This window comes from Choristoneura fumiferana, chromosome 6, assembly GCF_025370935.1.
Source record: "Choristoneura fumiferana chromosome 6, NRCan_CFum_1, whole genome shotgun sequence".
Classification (NCBI taxonomy): domain Eukaryota; kingdom Metazoa; phylum Arthropoda; class Insecta; order Lepidoptera; family Tortricidae; genus Choristoneura; species Choristoneura fumiferana.
Genome location: NC_133477.1, coordinates 14537587 through 14560520, shown reverse-complemented (window position 1 = coordinate 14560520; position 22934 = coordinate 14537587). Strand labels below are relative to the sequence as shown.

The following is a 22934-nucleotide window of genomic DNA, read 5'->3' as shown; positions in this document are numbered from 1 at the left end:
AATGGCTGGATGGTGAACACTATCAAATGCCTTGTGATAGTCCACGAAGGCCAGATATAGGCGGCTTGTTGAACTCATTGTACTTTTTCAATAACTTGGTTTCAGGGGTAGACGTGTGCGCCGATGCTAAAATCTACGGCGGCGGGCGCCGGTCAAAAATCGGCGGCGGCGGCGTGTTTTCGGCGTGATTTCGGCGCGGAGATTTAAATAGAACTGTTTAATTTGTAGACTAATTTTTTATAACAAGATTAGATAAAATGTACAGAAAATGAAGCTTTAATTGACGCCTTGCAGCGGCTGTAATTGTCACGGACAAATATCATTTTGTCCACCCGTTTTTGGACTTAAACGGGACCCTTTTTTCTTCTTCTCTTCTTTAAGATTCACCGTACCAGTAGAACTCGGAAAGCTCTCGGAGTATACCCTATGTATGTATGAGTAACCTTATGGCTGAACGACGCTCGCTTCGACTGCAGTCTCCCGATGATGCTGAATAGACAAATTTCGAAATCTTGCGACACGATATTCGTACCTTTAATACTGCTCGTGTTAAAGATACGATTGAGTGGAATAAAGCTCTAAAGTGTTCGCAAGAGATATGTCTATTGGGCAAAACCAAATGACAAAGTTGAAGAGAGATGATGGCAGTGTAGCGTGGACTAAAGCGGAAGTGTTGAGGGAAATCGAGGAGTTCTATGGACGGCTCTACGAGTCGGTCACTAAGCCTGTTTTCCAGCGCGACGACTCAAGACCCAAGAGCCAAACTGACCCGACACTATACAGAAGATATCCCGGACATCAGTCTGTACGAGATAAGGATGGCCCTGAAACAGCTTAAGAACAACAAGGCGCCAGGTGAGGACGGAATTACGTCAGAGCTTCGGAAGGCGGGTGGATCACCGGCTCTTAAAGTCCTTCAGAGGCTCTTTAATTCCGTCTTGCTCGAAGGCACAACGCCAGAAGCGTGGAACAAGAGCGTTATGCTGTTGTTCTTCCTTCATGAAGGGCGATAACACCCTATGAAGACCTACAGGCCCATCTCGCTGTTGAGCCATGTTTATAAGCTGCTTTTCAGGGTCATTTTATATCGTCTCAAATGCAGGGTCGATAGCTTCCAGCCAACCGAACAAGCCGGGTTCCGAAAAGGCTACCGTAGACCACATTCATACGCTGCGGCAGGTCATACAGAAGAACGAAGAGTATAACTTGCCGCTACGTCTAGCGTTTGTGGACTACGAAAAAGCCTTTGATTCGGTCGAAACGTGGGCGGTGTTAGAGTCTCTCCAACGATGCCGTATCGTATCGACTATCGATATATCGAAGTGTTGAAAGTGTTTGTATAAAAAATGCCACTATGTCGGTCCGAGTACAGACAGAGTTCAAAGGCCCCCTGCCCTGATGCCCTTGAAAAGAGGCGTAAGACAGGGAGATGTCATTCTTTTCGACACTGTTTGCTGCCGGTTTGGGAAGACGCCTTCAAGCTTCTGGAATGGAAAGGACTAGGCATCAATATCAACGGCGAATACAACATCACTCACCTTCGGTTTTCCGACGATATCGTGGTGGTCATGGCAAAGTCGATGGAAGAACTCAGCACGATGCTCCAAGGCCTCAATCGAGTCTCCCAACGGGTGGGCCTCAAAATGAACAGGGACATGACAAAGGTCATGTCGAATGTCCATGTGGTGCCTACCCCTATTTTGGTGGAGAATTTGGTTCTTGAAGTTGTTGACGCGTATGATACCTAGGACAAACCGTCCAATTAGGTAAGTCCAACTTCGAGAAGGAGGTCAATCGTCGAATCCAGCCCGGATTGTCAGCGTTTGGGAAACTCCGCAACGTCTTTTCGTACAAAATTCCTCAGTGTCCTAAGACAAAAGTCTTTAACCAATGTGTGTTGCCAGTCGCCAGTGATGACATATGATCCGAGACGTTGTGCTTCACTATATGCCTTATAAATAGGCTCAGAGTTGCTCAGCGAGCTATGGAAGCTATGCTTGGGTTTTCTCTACGGGATCGAATCAGAAATGAGGAGATACATAGAAGGGTCACCGACATAGCCTAGCGAAATAGCTCGTTGAAGTGGCAATGGGCAGGCCATATAGCACGGAGAACAGATGCCGTTGGGGCCGAAAAGTTCTGGAGTGGAGACCGCGGATCGGCAAGCGCAGCAGGACGTCACCAACGCGATAGAGCGATGACTTGGTTAAAGCCGCGGGTTCACGGTGGATGCAAGTCGCTGCCAACCCAAGCAACTGGATGTCTACGGGGAAGGCCTATGTCCAACAGTGGACGATCTATGGCTGAGATGATGATGATGTAACCAATGACTAATAATGATTCATTGTAGTAAAATAAAAATGCTTCGAAAGTCAGAAATTCAGTATAGAAAACATTTTGAACTCGCCGCCGATTTTACGCCGATACGCTGATCGGCGGCGGCGGCGGCGAAAAAAATGGCGGCGGCGGCGGCGGGTCGGCGCGGCGCACACGTCTAGTTCAGGGTGTGTAATGATCGGTGGTCGAAAAGCTGGGACGAAAACCAGCTTGTTCCGGGGGTTGATGTTGGTCCAGCAGTGGTGCAATTCTGTTTTCAATAATTTTAATGAATAATTATATATGTGGGAAGTTAAGCTAATTGGTCTGTAATTATCTATGTCAGCTTTTATCGCCCTTTTTGTGCAACAAAATTATACTAGAATGGCAAAGGTTCTGTGGAAATTGGCCGGTAAATAAAATATTATTGAATAAACTTGTGAGATGGGGTAGCAAAGTAGCTTTCCCAGCTTTAAGAGCTTCTGTTGTAATACCATCCTCCCAGGACTTTTGATATTTCATGGTCTTTAGAGCAGAGTTGACCTCGTACTCTGTTATGGGAAATGGTATCCGGGCAAGAATAATTCTGAGTTGATGTTGAATGTAGAGAGCCTGAAGAATATAAGTTTTATAGTATTTGTACATATTTCCGTAATTTTATCCCTGCTATTGTGTTTATTCCCGTCCGTGTCACGTAAGCTTGTAATCCACGTTTTCCCGTTGCGAATTCCCTCCTTAGCTGTTCTAAGAGAGCGTGTGTACTTAATGCTATTTCAATAATTTTAGTGTTAAAGTTTCTAATGTCTTGCCTGATTCTACGTTTTACTTGTTTATCCAAAATCCTGTGGTGTTCTAAATCATTCTTGCTACGTTCTCTATCTTTTATTAATTCGATGGTTTCGCTACTTAGTTTATTGTTGTTTTTCCTACTTTGCTGATAGTATTGCTTGCAGTCTTGATGCTGTGAATAATACTACCGTATTGGGTCTGCACGTCGTCTGCATCTCTATAAAGAAGGCTAAAACTGTTTTTCAAGGCTGGGTTAAAATGATCGCTATTTGATATTAAAGTGTCACGGTTAAGAATTTAATTTGTTTTTGAAATAATTTCTTACGATGAATTTTATATTGAACTGAATTTTTGCTCGTAGTGGTCTATGGTCAGAAGAAAATTTAATTTTATTCAATGTGGATACATCTTTTACTATATGTCGATTTGAACAAAGAATGTAATCTATTTCGTTTTTTGCGTTTCCTGCTGGTGAGACCCAAGTCCGACGGCGCTGAGATTTTTTGAGAAAGAAGTATTACTAATACTCATGCTCTGCCCGAAAGCAAACTGAACAAGGCGGCCACCACGTTCGTTCCTAGCACCTAAGCCATGTGGTCCAAGTATGTCGTCATTATCTGATGCTACTTTCGAGCCTACTTTCGCATTGAAGTCACCGAGTACCATGGTCCATGTTCCTCGGTTTTCTTCGCATGCCTTGTTGAGGAGGTCATAATATTCCTCTAACTCGTCATCGCTGTGTGTAGAAGTTGGGGCATAAGTTTGGACAAGGGTTAAGGTGTGCTTATCTGAAATAGATAACTTTAGCACAGCTACTCTATCTGAGTAACCTCGGAACTCCAAAATGTTATTTTTCCATTTCTTCTTCACAAGGAAACCTACACCGTACAGTCCACCAATCGTTCCATAATGATAGATTATAGAATTGCCTCTCTCAATCGTTTGTTCGCCCTCTCTGCGCACTTCTGATAGTCCCACAATGTCCCACTTGATTTCACTAAGAGCGTGTTCTAGTTCAACGAGACGCTCCTCCTTCATCAAAGTTCGAACATTGTAGAAATGTGGGTGAGAATGTGGATGGTATCGGTGTCCATTTTGGTAAGCGTAGTCGTTTGACGGGGGATCGTATTCGCCCGGGGATTCTTAGCACCCCTTACTCCAGGACTGGTCCGGCTTCCGTCAAAGCCGGGGTCGCTGGAGCGGCCGGGCACTCGGGGCCGAGACGGGGAATTGTGCATTTCATGTGCAATAAGGGGGTTTGGACCATAAACCACCACGCTGGTCCAGTGCGGGTTGGTGGGTGGGCGGGGTGTTTCTGTTTTATGTAAGTAAATTTCTTTTATTATAATATAGATTAATTTTCCACTTTTAACATTGATTTTTTGTGTGTGCTGTTGTGCGATACATTTAATGCGTGCTATGTGAAGGAGTTTTTCCTTCTCAGTTTAAATCGGCAAAAGTGGTTCCAGTACATAAAAAGAATAGCAAAACTGACGTAAATAATTACCGCCCGATATCTCTGCTAGCAGTTAGCTCCAAAATATATTATTTGAAAAGGCAATAGCGACAAGAATAACCAATCATTTTGAAAAATATAATTATTTTTGTCCTTAACAATTTGGTTTTAGACAGGACCGGAATGCAGTAACAGCAATAACTGAATTAGTTTTACAAGTTATGAACAATCTAAACCATGATCTTAAATGTGCTGGCATTTTCTGCGACCTTAGTAAGGCGTTTGATTGCGTCAATCATAAAATATTACTGGATAAGCTACACTTTTACGGAATACGGGGACCTGTTCTGAATTTGCTTAAGTCCTACTTGACTAATAGAAGCCAAATTATAGTCAAAATACCACGCACAGGACTTATCACGCTAACGCACACGAGTCTACTCGTGACCACGGCCACTGTAATGTTGCCGAAACGTCGAGGTAAATATTACTCGTGTGCGTTAGCGTGATAAGTCCTGTGCGTGGTATTTTGACTATGAGTGAAAATCACGAAAGTTTAAGACATTATAGAAACCAAATTGTTCAAATAGCAGATGTAGTCAGTATGGGATGCATTAAATTTGTTAATTCTGAAAATAAAACAATCGACTGTGGGGTTCCTCAAGGATCTGTTCTTGGGCCTTTGCTATTTAACATATTTATTAGGTAATGATTTACAGTATAACATAACTCATGGCACAGCTTACCTTTATGCAGATGACACGAGTGTAATAGTTGAAAACCAAAATATTGCAACATGAAAGGCTCAAATCCTTAAGACATGGACGGAACACTGTCGTACTGGTTTCAATGTAATAGTCTTAAAATGAACCTAGAAAAAACTTTTTATTTGCCTTTCTTGAGATATACAAATAGCATGACGTTTGATTTGACTTTACCTATAGCAAAAACCAACAGTATTAGGTTTCTGGGTGTACAACTGGATAAACAGTTGCGTTGGTCAAATCATGTAAACCTGCTAAAATAACGATTGGCCAGTGCCTGTTATGCTCTAAAAAATTTGTTAAAAATGCTGAACATTTCTGCACTTAGGACAGTTTACTTTGCATACTTCGAGAGTATATTAAGGTACGGACTTGGGGTTTAGGGTAATAACTTATATATATGGACTCAGTTCTTATTTTACAAAAAAAGGCTATTAGGTATATCGAAAGAGCAAAGCCTCTTGAACACTGCCATCCACTGTTTGTAAAACATGGTATACTCACTTTTATAGCCCTGTATATCTATCTGGTATGTTTTCATTCACAAAAATAAGTTTAGGTTTACACCTCGTAGAAGAGTCATCAATAGGCCACGTAGATTAAAATGTTTACCTACTAAAAAGGTGGTAGTATAAATAAGTATATCAAGTTAACACAAATACGAAATCCTTAGAAAATGATTATTTGATTTTTTCGTAATGGCTACGGAACCCTATACTGGGCGTGTCCGACACGCTCTTGGCCGGTTTTTTTAATTATTAATTAATTTAATGACTAATTTCAAGTTTCTAGGACAACCTTGAAATACGCCTGTGGGTTTCGACTCCCTGATAATTTATTTGTATAAAAACCTTTTTTTACTGACTGTATCTTTTGATTGTTTTGACTTAGAAGTTTGATGTATTCAGTTCTCCAAAGCGCAGCAGACTTAAGTATTTGATATTAATTTCAGCTTAATATGTTCCCGCCGTAAAAAAAAATAAGCCGTGGTGGCCTAGTGGTTTGCCCTATCGCCTCTGAAGCAGAGGCTTGTGGGTTCAAACCCCGGCACACACCTCTGAGTTTTTCGAAATTCATGTGCGGAATTACATTTGAAATTTACACGAGCTTTACGGTGAAAGAAAGGATCGTGAGAAAACTGCACAAACCTGCGAAGCAATTCTTTTTGCGTGTAAAGTTCCCAATCTGCATTGGGCCCACGTAGGAACTACGGCCCAAGCCCTCTCATTATGAGAGAAGGCCTGTGCCCAGCAGTGGGACTTATATAGGCTGGGATGATAATCTCCACGTGGTCCTGATAACAGATGAATAGACAGACCTACAGAATGATCTTATAAGGGTTCCGTTTTTGTCGACTGAGAAACAGAACCCTAAAAATAAAACAGCGTTTGGTCAGGCATCTTTTTATTATTTTTCATTCAACCATCCATTTATTTTGGCAGTTTCGTCCAGCAGTAACGTTACAAAAAATCTACATATTCGCATAGATATGGCGATCTCTATAATTATTAAAGTCTAATATTTTAAAACCAATCTGTTACTTCATTACAGGTGTATTTAAACAGTCTAGAAAGTTAATACAGCCCTTACGTAAAAACTTAAAAGAGTCAGTTACACTTCTAGAAAAGTAATAAATTACAATAAATTGTAAACATCAGAGTCGAAAATACTAATACTTTTATAAGCAATCACTCAAAGCATTTTATTATTCCCTGAAATAGAAAATAGCATTTTTACAGTAGCAGCAAACTTAAAACTACGTTAACACGACGAATTATCCAAATTCAAAGAGTCTCTGAAGCCTAATAAATAATGAAAGCGTGATAATGGATATAAGCAAACAATAAAACATTATTTTAAATAAATAAGTACAAAGGACTAAGTTTCACTATTTAATATATGAATATATCGTTTTTTACACGCCTAAATCAGCTAAAAAGTCAGTGAAACAAATGAAACTCATTTTGACATCGGTCGTCCCTAATGGATTCTACAATTCTCTGCACAAATATTCGAAGGCTTTGTAACTTACGAATTTAGCTTTTTTAAACACCCTTCTTTCCTGCAAGGGTTAGAAACGCTCAGTCATTACTAAATAATTTGTCGTCAAATTCCCCATAAAAATAATTATTTACCTCATATTTTATTATACGAGCAGCAAAAAATCTGGCCCTCAAATGTATGCAGAAATGGGTAATTTAGTATGTAGAGTGGGCCAATTTTTGTGCCGCTGAGTATAGGTACAGTAGCGATCAAAAGTATTTTGACTAAAATTTTATCTAAAATCATAAAGCAAACAATAAAACAATTTCACAATGAAGTGCAAAATACATTGTACCCATTTATTAAACACACACACAAACATCACGCCTGTATTTCCAAATGGGGGAGAGCACAGGAAACGTTACCGCTTCGGAGCCACTTTTAGAAATTTAAAGTTATGATAACAACTGAAAATAATCTAATGCGATCTTATTATATCTGCTTTTAGAGCGTTCCAGAAAAATATTTTTCGAGTTTACTTTAACAAGTAATATTATTACTATTTAGCGGAACAAAAAATATTTTGACGTTAAAAAGAAATAAATTTCATGGGACGTATGTACATACTTAAATATTATATTACATACATATCCATAATTAGAGAACAAGCATTACTTTACATGCATTCATCATTCATGCATGCATTCATTTTGCAGGTGGTAGGACCTTTTGCAAGGTCCGCCCGGATTGCTACCACCATCTTGCTCGCTAATCCTGCCGTAAAACAGCAGTGTTTGCACTGTTGTGTTTCGGCGTGGAGAGTAAGATAGCCGGTGAAATGACTGGCACTTGAGGTATCCCATCTTAGACCTTTAGGTTGGCAACGTATCTGCAATCCCCCTGGTGTTGCAGGTGTCTTTGGGCGGTGGTGATCTCTTATCTTATCATTCCCCCGACCTGTTAAGACCTTTATCAGGACTAGTTCTTACGCGCATTTATGTATGTACATAAGAACTAGCTGGGTAAATAACGCCGACGCGTGTAAAAACACAAATTTCATCACTCTCATTATTGACGTGATGATCGAAGGAGTGGGGTTGCAATAATTACGAAACATCACGAAGGGATTGAGGTATTAAAGTCTCGTGAAATAACTGCCACAAAAGCAGCGCAGCGAAAAATTTCTCGAAATATTACCGGAGGCGGGTACTGTATCGGTCCTAAAATGGTCGGTCTATTTCCAACTTATTCGTGAGTTGAATCCTTTAATTTGTAGTTTTTAAACATTTTTATTGTAGGTACATTTCTTATTTGGTTCTTAGGATAGGATAGAATTCAGTTTTGAGACAAGTTTTTTTTGGGCAGTCAACTTACTGACCTTCTACAAAAACCTTATAATTTAAGAGCACATTGCAGTCTGCTTTTAGCTCAAAATATAATCTGCTACTTTAAGCACAAATTAAACTTGTCAAGCATTAGTGCGGTTTACACTTATTATTACGATGAGAGCTATGCTTGGAGTTTCTTTGCGCGATGAATCCGCAATACGGAAATTCGTCGAAGAATTAAAGTCACCGACATAACTGTAAAAATATGCGAAGAAAAGTGGCAATGCGCAAGCCACGTCGCTCGAAGAACAGGCGACCGCGAACCGGAAGACGAAGCCTTGGCGGGCCTCCCACTAGGTGGATTGACGACATCGTGAGAATTACGGGTAACAGGTGGATGCAAGTGGCGAGTTGTCGTTCATTGTGGCGTTCTAAGGGGCAGGCCTTTGTTCAGCAGTGGACGTCTTCTGGCTGATGATAATGATGATTTTGATTATGATAAGAAAATAATAAATAAAAAAACAACAAACAAAATGAATTTGTTTTGGATACAAGAATAAAATTTTCTTACTGCGTAGAAGTCGACTAAGCGTGTATCGCAGTAATTACTTAATTCAGAAATAATTTAAATAATAGGTATAAATTATATAATATTGACTAACCGCGTCGTCACTCTAAATTACATTTCATCCAATTGACAAGTTCTTGTAAGATAAGTTTCTGTAAACATTTAATCTAGATTTATGTTAAAAACGATCCTATTGCTGAATTAACTTCGTAGAGTACCAGAAATTTTATAAAATCAAAACCTAGGAACTATGTAACTCTAATTTTAATGTGATTTCTATCAACTGCAAAGAAGGAAAAAATGATTCGTGACGCCATGTAATTGGTTAGTTTTAATACAGTTAGGAAAATTATCACTTGAATCCAATTTTCCGCTACGGAAGAATCGAAACACATTCAGTGGTTACTTATTGTCTGTTCAGCTTGTGAATACATAAAATAATAAGTTTTTAAATTTTACAGATTGTAATGCAAGTTATCAAGATAGCCTATAATTTAGTAATGTATTTATTAGGTGAAGGAAATATATCGATATACAAATAATGTTGCTTCTGCTTGAACAAGCTGAGTTGCCCTCGTCATCGTTGAATCCTGCAGAAAATAATGCGATGTTTAAAATTTTTTATTGCTTGTAACATTAACATTGAAGTTAGTTAAAATAATTACCAAAATTTCGTATTTGTTCACCAAATGCCTCTCCTTGAAAGTTAGAGCTCACGGCGTCATTGGCCAAAAAACTTCATGGTGACCTAAATAATAACAAACATTATTGTAATTGAGAACGACATGAATTATAACCAGGATAGAAATTGAACAAAAATACCTTTCTTTTTAATTGTCTGGTTATCAATAACTGTTTTCTGCGTCGTAAATGCGGATGGCGGAGCTGGAATTTCTGAAATTAGGATAGATCTTTATTTAATTTTAAATGAAGATAGATTAATTTGACACAAGTATACTAACTATTACCACAACCGGGACTTATACGTTAACAACGAGTAATCATTACTTCGACGTTTTTTCCACATGCAGTGGCTGTGGTCATGAACAGACTGACAACGTCGAAACGTGTGGTTGAAACGTCGAGGTGGTAGAAACTGGATGGTGACGTGATGAGTCCCAATTGTGGTAATAGTTGTACCTACCAGTGTACTGTGTTTAAAAGTCGGGCATTTATCATAGTTCAACATTACGATATTGAATTAACTTGTATCCCCCATTACGTCCCCGTAGAGCTATTAAAATTAGACCAGTTCCCAATCTTGTGGGAATTTCGAAACATTTTCTGAATTATTAATCTTCATCAGTACCTAGTTTGTCAATATTTGTCAATCAGTCAGTCGCGTTACTTTTATTGTTTACTTAGGTATTGATAGTCACATTAGGACAAATGCCATGAGGGCGATTAAATAATGCAGTTTTTTTGCAGGGCTGTGTATTGTTCGTGCCTAAATATAATAAATACCTACAAGCATCTTTACGTTGTTTGTCAGTTGTTATCAGGACCACAATACTTCAGCGTTTTAACCCATAAAAGTAAAGTTTCTCTTACCATCGAGTTTGATAATGCCGTCGGTTTCTCCGAGGGAGTTCTTAGCAATACATTTGTAGAAGCCGAAGTCCTCCTTGGTTATGTTCCGTATCTTCAGCATCATAAATTTATTGTAGCCGCTGTCCATAGGGAACGCCTCGTACTTGCCACCTACAATTTCCATTTCTGCTTAAATGTAAAACCTCTGCATCGTACTGATACAATTGCTACTTGGGCATTTATTTCCACTTTAAAATGTTTTTGTTCTTTTTCTTCAGAATTAAGACATTTTTGATATTTTCTTTCTCAGAATTATGAATATTAATTACGAATAAGAAAATCACAAAAGGACATCATTAAAAAAAACCGACCATGCGAAAAAATAAAAATTCCCAGTTACTGTTACGACTTGTGGTATTGCAATAAAAGTTAAAAGTTGGTAGATCGGTAAGTTTTCTTTATTAGTAAAGATTTTTTCATTCATTCATTTTATGAAGGCTTCTTTGTTTATTCCTCAGTGTTAAATAATGTTGTTTCTGCGTAAGCACCTCGAAAAAAAATACACATTATAATAATTATTGTTTATTCAAATGTATGTATGACGTAAAACTGCCCTGAGATTCAGGCACGATAGAATCACTTACACACATATTTAAAGTGGATTAGTTCTGGAAATGTTGGTTATCTATTTCGAGTTGATTTATACGTGCACAATACGAGTACATTTTTAAACTCACTCTTTATTGCGTTAAATATTCTTGTAATGATTTTAAAAAGTATGTGTAGCTGCAACATTTACCTCACCATTACCTTAGAAACTAATGCGCCTAAAATTACAAAACAAAAGAATATGATTACGTTTTTTAATATACACTACAGAAAAACGTATCAAGATTTCTAAGTCCGTGAAATCAGTTGGTTAAATCTTCCAACATTGTGCGCTGCATCTATAAACGAAACTGAAACCCTCTGTTCCCGAATTGGACTTGCAGTTTAGGTACCAATTCTTTTAAATTACGGAGTTTTTATGGTCTACTAATTATTGTATATATCTAATTACCTAGCTAAAATATACCAAAAATCAGCATATTAAGGGCCACTTTCAGCACTTGTCGACTAACTTTAAGTGTCAGATAAAAGTAATGCCGTTTTTGTTTATGCGGACAAAACAAACAGAGACAGCATCACTGATATTCGTCACTTAAAGTTAGTCGACAAGTGGTGAAACAGGCCCTTAATGTCATAATATCCACTATTATGTCTAAATTGTTGAAATACTTTTGTGATTTCAAAATTACGAAAATAATCATAAGCCGGTGAACAGGCTTCTTAGAAAAAACTTTATCAAGGATTACACTGCGCACGAAGTTAATTTAATGAGTACTGGAGGCCGTTTTCTGAAAATTACATCCAAGACAATATAAAAATAAAAAATATGTAGCTATCCCTAAAAAATTAATTTAAGATGTGCAGCTGTTCAATACAGTTTTAAACATGTTTTAATTGTACTTTATATAAGGTAACGGCGCCTATTACCGGGGGTATCGAAATCGACGGCCATCACCGCGGCAATTTAAAATACGCATTTTATAATCAAACCGATAGATTTCTTAAAAAAAATATTTTACACGATAAAAGCTTATTTAGTCGACTCACGGATCTATGAGCGCTAGTGTATGTGAATGAATCAAAGATCTCGCAATTCTTGATTTTCCGAAATGGCACCGACGGAAGAGGATTTGCCATACTAACGCGTGACACCACATACAAGCAGACTCGAATCTTATTTAGTGTTTTACAAAATAGTTATGGCAATTGAACTAATGTTATGGTTTTTAAATGGCTTTTTATAGTTTTTTGTACGAGTTCTGAATACTTTTTGTGTATTTTTTGGCCCGGAAATACGATTAAAATGGAAAATAAAATACAGCGGTGATAGGCGCCATTTTTAACTATGGATTGTAATACCGTGGTACACCACGGTAATACTTAAAGTGGTGATTTGGTTTTTCATGCTTTATTTCTGGTATAAATTATCGTTTATATAATTTGTTACAGTTATTCCAATCTTGATCTATTCACGCTTTTTAAAAACTATTTCCATGGTATGAAAAGTATTAACAATCTCTTAATTTTTAGCAAAAACTTCAATACTGAATTTGTAGTTTCTATAGAAACCGTTATTTTTGCCGAGTTGTTTAAATATTGCGATGAAATTTTTATATTTACTTACCAGTTATGTAATTTTGGTTACATGCCAAGGATGTAATAAGTATTTTTGATTTGTAATGCAAACACAACTCTATCCTATTGTTTTTATGGGTCGGAATTAGATTTTACAATACTCCAAATTAAGCCAATTAACGATGGTATGATCGCATAACCCTCGGTAATAGAATGTATGGGAATCTATTACCGACCCATTCAATTGTCTTTGGGTCGGTAATAGGTTCTAAAAGAAGTACCTATTACCGAGTGACATTTTATTTTTCTGTTAAAATAATTCACATTTAGGGTACCGTAAGTGCAGATTTTTTTTGATAAAGTTGTGACTTTTACTCAGCATGCCATACATCAAACTATTACTGGTGGCATAAGCATAAAAAAATATAGTGGGCTGGATACACTATTCGAATCATACCTTAGTTTTTAATTTAATTTTCTCAAAAAAAAATTGGTGTACAATATAATATACAGAACCAAAGCCATTACCTTTTTTTAATCCCTCGGTATTAAGCTCCAAATCATGAGTCGGGTTCCTTTTACCGATGGTAAAAAATTGCTGTTTTTTATACCCTCGGTAATAGAAGCTCAATTCGCGGTAATAGGATCACATCCTGTCCATTACCACGGTAATAGAAGATTTGGGTATTTTGATTTCAATAATTATTTAACAAATACTAATAACTAAAACGAGCCCAAAAAGTTCAGACACTGAAAGTTCAATAACCGCTCTTAAATAAAAAAAATATTCTCATTTGTTAAGGAGCTTTGATACCCTTAATTTTTGGGACTCATTTGAAAACTTCCTTAAGTACCACGGTAATAGGCGCCGTTACCTTATGTTACTTTAAAAAATTAACCTTCTGTGAGTGGAAATCCACCAGTCGTATTAGGTAATTGATTTTTCTAGTACTTATTTATATATTTTTTGCACAACGCTTGACCTGCTACCTCTCATGGCTGAGATGTAGAGTCTTAATGTCATTTATACGACAAAATAAAACTCAAAAGGTTCGTTTTCACTAAGTTATTATAACATTTAGCCTTCATGTGTTGTTTTTTGTTGTTAAAACTGATAAAACACTTTCCTGTTCGATTATACATGGGCATATTTAGCATGAGTCTCATTAATATCATGACGTAAATCTATTTTAATCATGATATTGAAATTGACATGTTTATTAAAGCTTATTTTTATGTTCATTTTGTAAAATGGGTCGTTTTTCTTTTTTACCTTCCTTTTACTTATCCCCTACATAATAATTTAAATGCATAGAAAGAAAATAACAAAGTTTTCATCAATCACATAAATTTTCACAAAATTAACATAAAAGAGGACACAAAACAGGTGTCCGTCAGGCGTTTTTTACAGCAGATAATTGTAGGTAAAAAAGAAGAATGATCCAAATACGTAATGGAATATTTTAAACAGTTTTTAATTAGTAACAATTGGATGGCCGGTAAATTGGATACCAAATAATAATACGACAAATATTTTCAATAGATATTATGGGTAGGAGTTACCTCCTAGAAGGTAGGAGGTAATAAGTAGGTAGTGATAAGAATATATCTATTAATTACCGGAAATTATCATGTCTCCTCGATCCGTAGTCCAGTAGTTAATGGAGGAAGGATAGGCCTCTGTGTGACACTCCAGGGTCACATCCTGTCCTATGTATGCTCCCTCTAATTGGTTCGGTATTGACAACATTGGAGGAACTGCAATAATTCATTTTAAATTAAGTACTAAAAAAAGACATTAAAAAATCGGTCAAGTGCGAGTGCGAGCGACTCGCGCATGAAGGGTTCCGCATCTCCGTACAATGTTTTAAAAACAAGTAGTTCAGTAATATTTTTTTGTAAAAAAAACTAATACAAGCTTTTTGTTGGCGGTACTTTTTGCCCCTGGTTACCAAAGTAGGTAGTCGTCAAGACGAATCAAATGAGACCAAAATCGATGCGGTCGTGTCGTTTTATTACAGAGTTCCTATGGCCAAAATCTAACTTCATCATCAGATCAGCTCTACGTCACCCGAACAAACATAACTAGTTACATTACATTACAAGTTAATAAAAACATATCACCCAAATGTAAGCACTAGGTGCAAGTATTTTGAATAAAGAACAATTTTAAAATTCTCGCCCACGGCAGAAAAAAATTGGCTAAACGCGGTAATTCTGCCGAACGGTGCGTACTTAATTTATTATGAATTGGTGAATAAATCTTAACCTGATTTTAAATTTTGACCTTGTAAATAAATAGTGTTACTTAACTTATGAATTATAACGGAATTTTTTTAGTGTAAAAAACATTAAATACATGCAGCGGCTGTGAGTGCTTTATTGAAGTTGACTTTTGTGAAGTGTGTGTAGTGCGTGTCGGAGGATTGTGGATTATAAATTGTTATTTAGTCTTAATGCTGCACAAAAAAATTAACCACTGTCTTAGAGACAATTATTAATTATTATACTATCGAAGGTTTTATAAAATCGCAAAATTAATAAGTAGTTAAATATTAAAAACAACATAGGGTCACTCGCGTTGCCCCTAGCCACTGACGGCCATCATCTTGGCCGCCTGTATAGCAATCAAAAACCGCTGGATGAAACACGATTCTTGTATGACGACCCCCTTTAATTTTTAACTTTATTTTATTTTTAGTATTTGCTGTTGTAGCGGCCACTGTAATACATAATCTGTGAAAATTTCAAGTGCCTAGCTATTACGGCTCAAGAGATAGAGCCCTGTGACAGACGGACAGACAGACAGACAGCGGAGTCTCAGTAATAGGGTTCCGTTGGCACCCTTTGGGTACAAAACCCTAAAAAGGATCATTAATTCGCTACGTCGCATCAGACATTCATGCAGGGCAGTGTCGCCAAACTTATCATGCCTTGTTAGCTTGTTATATAGGATTATATCAAAACAAATGATGAATTGGTAAAACTAATAAACATGTTTTTAAAGCAGGTTGCGTAGGACTGTAAAAGTGTAAATACTATTTTATTGAATGATGTTTACTTTGTTATTTATACCTATCACGATTAAAGTTGAAGTTTTGAATGACTCATTTAGACAAATTAGTAAGCCTTTTGTTTGTCTTTCTTGGAAATTTATGGCTTTGAGTATAAGTATAATCCGAAGTAATCGGTTTTTGTTTTCTCCAAGATATAAGGCCTGTTTTACCGCTCATTGATAAATATTATGCCATCTCCTATTATGATGCCATCTCTATTTGTTTTGTCTGGGTAAACCGAGACGGTATCACATTTATCCATCATATAAAATGTATCAATGAGTGGTAAAGCAGGACATTTTTATTATTTGTTACGAGTAAGTTAGTCTACATCTTGTCCGTAGCAACTCAAAAATAGTATGTATGTATGTAAATACTTTATTGTACATAAAACACAAAACAGTTGCAGCTGAAAATTAAGTCTGTGAGCCTTGAGCAGCTTATTGTTAGCTGCAATAGATACTTTGTGGTATTATTTAATCATCTATCAATTGAATATATATATTTTTTAATTTATGCTTATTTTCTATCGAATATAGACTACGATTCTATCCGTGATTATGACGCAAGCAGACGCGTCAAAATATCGCGAGTTCTTTAGTGGTAATCGTGGTCCACATGTCGTAGTAAGTAGTACTAATACTTATTTGAAACTCACATTGTACCATCAGCATGATGCGCTTGCTAATCGACGGTGGCACTCCGTTTGATGCTATGCAGAGGTAGGCGCCCATGTGGAGGCGTGACACTTTGGTGATCGTCAGAGTTTCACCATCCACGACGCTCACTATATTTCAAAAAACATTTACTGAACACCATATAACATAGTAAGCAGCAGGTACAGAAAACAGAAGAACATAGATAAAGTTTTTCGCGGTAAGCAATAGGGAAAAAAATTACATAATAAATAATTTGCTTTGTGTAATTTAATCCTAATCTGAATCTTTTTTATCTGGACGGCTAAGGAGTGAATTTTCCTGCCTTCGTTTATGTTTCTTGATTTCATAAATCGAGCCATCTTCAAATCAAGGGTGAATGGGAATTTACTGGGCAAATGTTTTTATCTCAAATCATAAATTCGCTTACCGTCTGGTGTAATTGTAGTCAAATGCAATTTAAGTATATCGAGTAAAATTTAAAATACGTTCATTATGTACACTTATGAAATTTAGTTCACTGTTAAGTAGTTGGTATAGACTAAATTTTTTTTGAAGTCGGTTAAAACACTTAAGATGGATGGATAGCTAGAGGTTGACGATCATGACTTCAAAATAAAAATAATAAAAAAATTAAGCAAAGCTGGTTTGTACTTAGGTATACTTACTATATACATAGATATTACACAACGCGTACATGTACTTATAAATTATAGATAAATCGACACAGCATTAAACATTAAGTCTACTCTTCACGGAAATCCGACCCCAAACCTTACGTTTCGTAGTGAAGGGGTCATTAAAACCATTAGGATTCTTATCGTCAGGATTACGGGACGGCAAGGCTCATGCACGCTTTAACGCTAAAGGGGTGTTAGTCTCTTGTTTTTCCTACGTCGATATTGTTTACCTGATTCGCCATTATAATTAAAGTCCTGTCCGTCCTCCCGTCGCCACATGACGTAGGGCTCCGGATACCCGCTGGCCCGACACACCAAGGACACGTCTGAGCCCTCACGCACCACCATGTCCGTTGACGTCATGTTGTCAATGATTGATGGAGGCACTAAACAATAACAAATTGTCCTGTAAACCTCACATGATTACGATGTAAATGTTGTCGATAAAGCCGAAACACCTGGAGCGATTGCTTTTAGAACGAAGTAAATGTGTTTACGTACCTACAACTAACTGACACTGATTACAGTTAACACATACTCCTGTTATTACTAAATAAGTAGTTTTCACGAGTTACTTCAAATAGTACTTTAGTCAAACGAAAAATAACTTCAAATAAAACCCAACACTATTTTAAAAGTGGAACGTTATTTTAGCATCAAGTGCAAAATTAAGATACTATGATGATATGCGCCACAAAGACACTTCACATTTTTCACCTTTCCGCATAACTGCGCCCGGTGAAGCCATGGCACATCGCTAGTTATAATAATAATAATATTTTATTTCTACTAACATAGGATCATAGTATTAGTAATACATAAAGCTAATTTCAAAAGTAATTATATGTATTGTATTAAAATAGCTGCTGTGAAGTTATCTGACAGATAGTGAAAACCTTAAATTATCTAAGGTGAAAACCCTCATTAAAATCCGTTGCGTATTTAGTTTAAAAGATCTAAGCGTATATACATACATTATTTTATACGAATTTTACTAAAAATAAACAATACAGCATGTAGCAATTTGTACCAAATTAATAATTAGGAGAATAATTCCTAATGAACTTGTTGAATTTATACTTAATCGACAGAATTCTAAAATTAACGCTACTTTTAAGTACATACAGCTGGGGGCCTACCATGATCTTTTCATAAACGACCCAAACGCAGAGCAGTTCAATTTAGGCACCTAAACTGAATCGTCGAAATTGATACCACGACGTTTATTTCTCAGAGCTGAGTCTCAATGGTTTACAAGTGAATGAAAGACCGATATTGTCTCTGGTCCGAAACTGAAACGCTAAGTCGCGAAAGGGATGCCGCTATTATGCAAACCAAATATTGTATACTAAAACCTCTTTATTTTGGAAAACCATAACTCTATGTCATTCTGTGTTCTTAGCAACCGTTGTGTTGATAACAAATAAAATGTTTGTTTACGCTGTCACTAATCCACAAGTCCACCTATGAAAAGTAATAGAACTTGAATAAAAGTTTAAAATTTCTTGAAATTTAAAAATATTCCAAGTAAAACACTTAAAATTCCAAAAGAATTGACAGAATGAGTAACTTATACTGAATCGCTAAATTTGACACTGAAGCGATTCAATTCCCACTCAAGTTAAGCGTCATGGTACGAAAACCGCTTGAAGTGAGTGAATGAAGATACCTGGGGGCCTACCATGATCTTTTCATAAACGATCCAAACGCGGAGCAGTTCAATTTAGGCACCTAAACTGAATCGTCGTAATTGGTACCACGACGTTTATTTCTCAGAGCTGAGTCTCAATGGTTTACAAGTGAATGAAAGACCGATATTGTCTCTGGTCCGAAACTGAAACGCTAAGTCGCGAAAGGGATGCCGCTATATGCAAACCAAATATTGTATACTAAAACCTATCGCTAAATTTGACACTGAAGCGATTCAATTCCCACTCAAGTTAAGCGTCATGGTACGAAAACCGCTTGAAGTGAGCGAATGAAAATGTCTGTATCGCTGTCGCTGAACCGTGCTTGAACTGAATCGCAAAAGTAACGTCGTGGTACGAAATAGCGATGCAGTTCAGTTTAGAGCCTAAACTGAACTGTATCGCTGTCGCTGAACCGTGCTTGAACTGAATCGCAAAAGTAACGTCGTGGTACGAAATAGCGATGCAGTTCAGTTTAGAGCCTAAACTGAATCGTATTAAGAGAGCGTGGTAGGCCCCCTGTTCGTTACATTTCTCTGAGCTGCCAGATTGGCACGAGTAGCATCAGGTACAAATATTTTAGCAGAGCGGTAGATTTGCTCCCTTTTGTGTGAATGTCGACAAACCCTGCACTACATTGAAAAATAGGACTTTTGTAAAAATAACTTTTTTTTATAAATAAAGAAGTTCTTCTCCTGGTTTTATGCGCCAATAATTAATAATTATTATTAATTATGCTACTAAATGCATCACGATGCTATCGACCAACCCACTCCAAAATTTCGATTAGGTACTTTCATTTCATACGCCAATATCTAAGTGGCAAAGTCCTGTTAATAATTCACATTAGGTACAAATAATATTAGAAATGCGAAACTTGGGCTGTTTTTGCTATAAGTATTATATTTTTTTATTTGTTTTTAGGGTTCCGTAGCCAAAATGGCAAAAACGAAACCCTTAATAGTTTCGCCATGTCTGTCTGTCTGTCTGTCCGCGGCTTGGCTCAGAGACTATCAATGCTAGAAAGCTGTAATTTTGCACGAATATATAAGTAAAGTATGCCGACAAAATGGTACAATAAAACATTTTTAAATTTTTTTTAGTTTGCCTCCCATAGACGTAAAGTGGGGGTGTTTTTTTTTCCTCATCCAACCTTGTAGTGTGGGATATCGTTGAATAGGTGTTTTAAAATCATTAGGGAGTTGCTAAATCGATTTTTCGATTCAGTGATTTGTATGTATGTACGTAAACTCTTTATTGTACAAAAGAAAATTAACAAAATACAACTGACAAACTTTAAGATACTTGTACAAAGGCGGACTTATCCCTTTAAGGGATCTCTACCAGTCAACCTTTGAGTGGATGAGAGGAGAGGCGCAATACGTTAGGGTCCGACAAAGGGTGAGTTTAAGAGTTAAAATAATGGAAGCTACCATACAGTGCTTTAAACAATATAATACATAAACTACAATATAAATAAATAAACTACTATTATATATATATAACTACTATATTTGTTTGCAAAATATTCAACTTTAAAGTGCAAATTTTCATTAAAATCTTTCTTAATAGCAGCTTAAGGTATAAAATATACCTAAACTTGGAATATTCCGTACAAAATACGAAATCCTTAGAAAAATATTACTAATTTTTTTCGTAATGGATACGGCACCCTATTTCGGTTGTGTCCGACACGCTCTTGACCGGTTTTTTAAATAATTTTAAAATTAATGCTATTAGAACAATAAAGAGGTCTGGATGTTCGTTACTCTATTACACAAAACCGACTCAGCGGGTTCGGATGATAATTGGCACACAGGTATTTAGATTTATTATTGTATAGAGTTAACATAAAAAGTATTCTTTGTCTCTGAAAATAGTATTTCTTGTACGGGTGTTTGTAAATGAATGGTGTAATTTTTGAATTTTCATATAAAACGCTAGTAAAGTCCTGATAAATTTAATTCATTCCGTTAATTGTTAGGTTGTTAGGCTTTAACGTAGGTATACGCGTTTCATACTCCCTGTAGCGCTAATTAAGTAAATCTAATTATATTAAGAAAATTTAATTATATATATTTATTTACTGCTTCACGTTAGCACATGATGAACTGAAAGTACTTAATAAGAATTCATATACGAGATTAAATGACGAGAAGCTTTACGTTCTCTAATTAATTAAAATACTTAATATACCGTAACATTCTGGAATTTCAACATATTTTCTTGGCTTTACTTCCAAGAATTACTTTGACTTCTTGCAAATATAAAATTACTAGCTTTTGCCCGCGACTTCGTCCGCGTGGAAATAGTAACTTTGGGAAGTATTTAATTTATTTAGGATACCTATTTTGCCAAAAATTAGTACATAGAAAACTTCTACAGTTTACTGAAAATAATGTATTTAAAACATTGCTATAATATACCTAAAAACTATTTTTTTTTGTTTTTTCCATCCATCCATTCATCCATGTTCTTTGGTAAAACATAAATATTTTTGCGGGAAGCCACATTTTAGCAATACGACGTGTATTCTACCCTGCCACATAAAGGTTTACTTAATTCTTCATAGTGAACTCTTGACACCTAATGTCCTTTATTGTAGGTAAGTCAGGAGGGTAGGATTATAATTAAACGGCATTTTTTACTAAGCATAGCTACACATAATTCCGATAAATATACGTATAGTAATTTGTTTGGAATTCCTTAAGAAATTTCATCCCATATTTTCAAGTAAATAGGTCGAAATTTGAAAAAAGCCGGAACTAAGTTTTTTAGGGTTCCGCAGCTCAAGAAGAAAAAATGGAACCCTTATAGGATCACTTTGCTGTCCGTCCGTCCGTCCGTCTGTTTGTCAAGACCCTTTATCTCGTAAAGCGGAGTATCGGTATCGAGTTGAAATTCAAACCCTAAACTCAGGTCAATAGGCCCGAAAGCTGTGAAAAAATCAAACTTCTAAGTCAAGGCAATCAAAGCTACAGTCATTAAAAAGGTGTATCCATGTAAATCGCCTTAACAGAAAAAGTAATAGGGTACTTCCGGCTGTCCTGGAAACGTGGAATTTTGCATAAAGGTGAGCTACCTTTATAGCTCAATAAATAAGAAAAATCTGAAAATTATAATTTTTCATGTCTGACTGTCTATGTCAATAGGCCATAGGTCAATAGGCCAAGACCCCACATTGGGTACATTTTGCTTGAGCTTAGAAGGCTCTACTAACACTGTATCATCTCCCTCTGCTAACATCACCTCAAAGATAAAATTTCAAAATCGCTTGAACAAATATCCATTTATTTCTTATAAGTGCCCAAATGCCAAGTTTCATAAAGAACTATCGATTTATCTTCGACAACGACGATCTTCCATACAAAGTTTCATCCCCTATTTCACCCCCTCACAGGAAGAATTTAAAAAACGCGCTAAACAAATATATATTTATTTCTTATCACGTGCACAAATGCCAAGTTTCATAGAGAACCATTGATTTATCTTCGACAATGGACGATCTTCCATATAAACTTTCATCCCTATTTCACCCCCTCACAGGAAATAATAAAAAAAGGCGCGAAAAAATATCTATTTACTTCTTATCACGTGCCGAAATGCAAGTTTAAGAAAGATTCATCGCTTTATCTTCGATAATGACGACCTTCCATATAAATTTTTCATCCCCTATTTCACCCCCACACAGGTCAAATTTTCAAAAAAGCTCAAACAAATATCGATTTATTTCTTATTAAGTGCCTAAAAGCCAAGTTTCATTGTTTATCTTCGACAACGACGAACTTCCACCTTATAAACTTCATCCCCTATTTTAACCCTTAAAGCCTTTTTTTTCGCGAAAAAAGATAGCCTATGTTCTTTTCCCAGGTCTATTCTATGTCTGTACCAAATTTTCATCAAAACGGTTTAGCGGTTAGGCGTGAAAGCGAACAG

At 36.5% G+C, this 22934-nt stretch overlaps 1 protein-coding gene across 2 annotated transcripts; it reads right to left on the bottom strand.

The window, feature by feature from the left end:
- Nucleotides 1-9710: 9710 nt before the first annotated feature.
- LOC141429153 (lachesin-like) lies at nt 9711-17696 on the bottom strand (the record flags this gene model as incomplete). Of its 2 annotated transcripts, none has more annotated exon segments than XM_074089391.1 (7): nt 9711-9794; nt 9870-9952; nt 10027-10098; nt 10756-10920; nt 14539-14676; nt 16633-16761; nt 17541-17696. In XM_074089391.1, coding segments are annotated over 6 exon segments (695 nt in total), but the record flags the coding sequence as incomplete, so codon positions are not given.
- Nucleotides 17697-22934: the final 5238 nt, after the last annotated feature.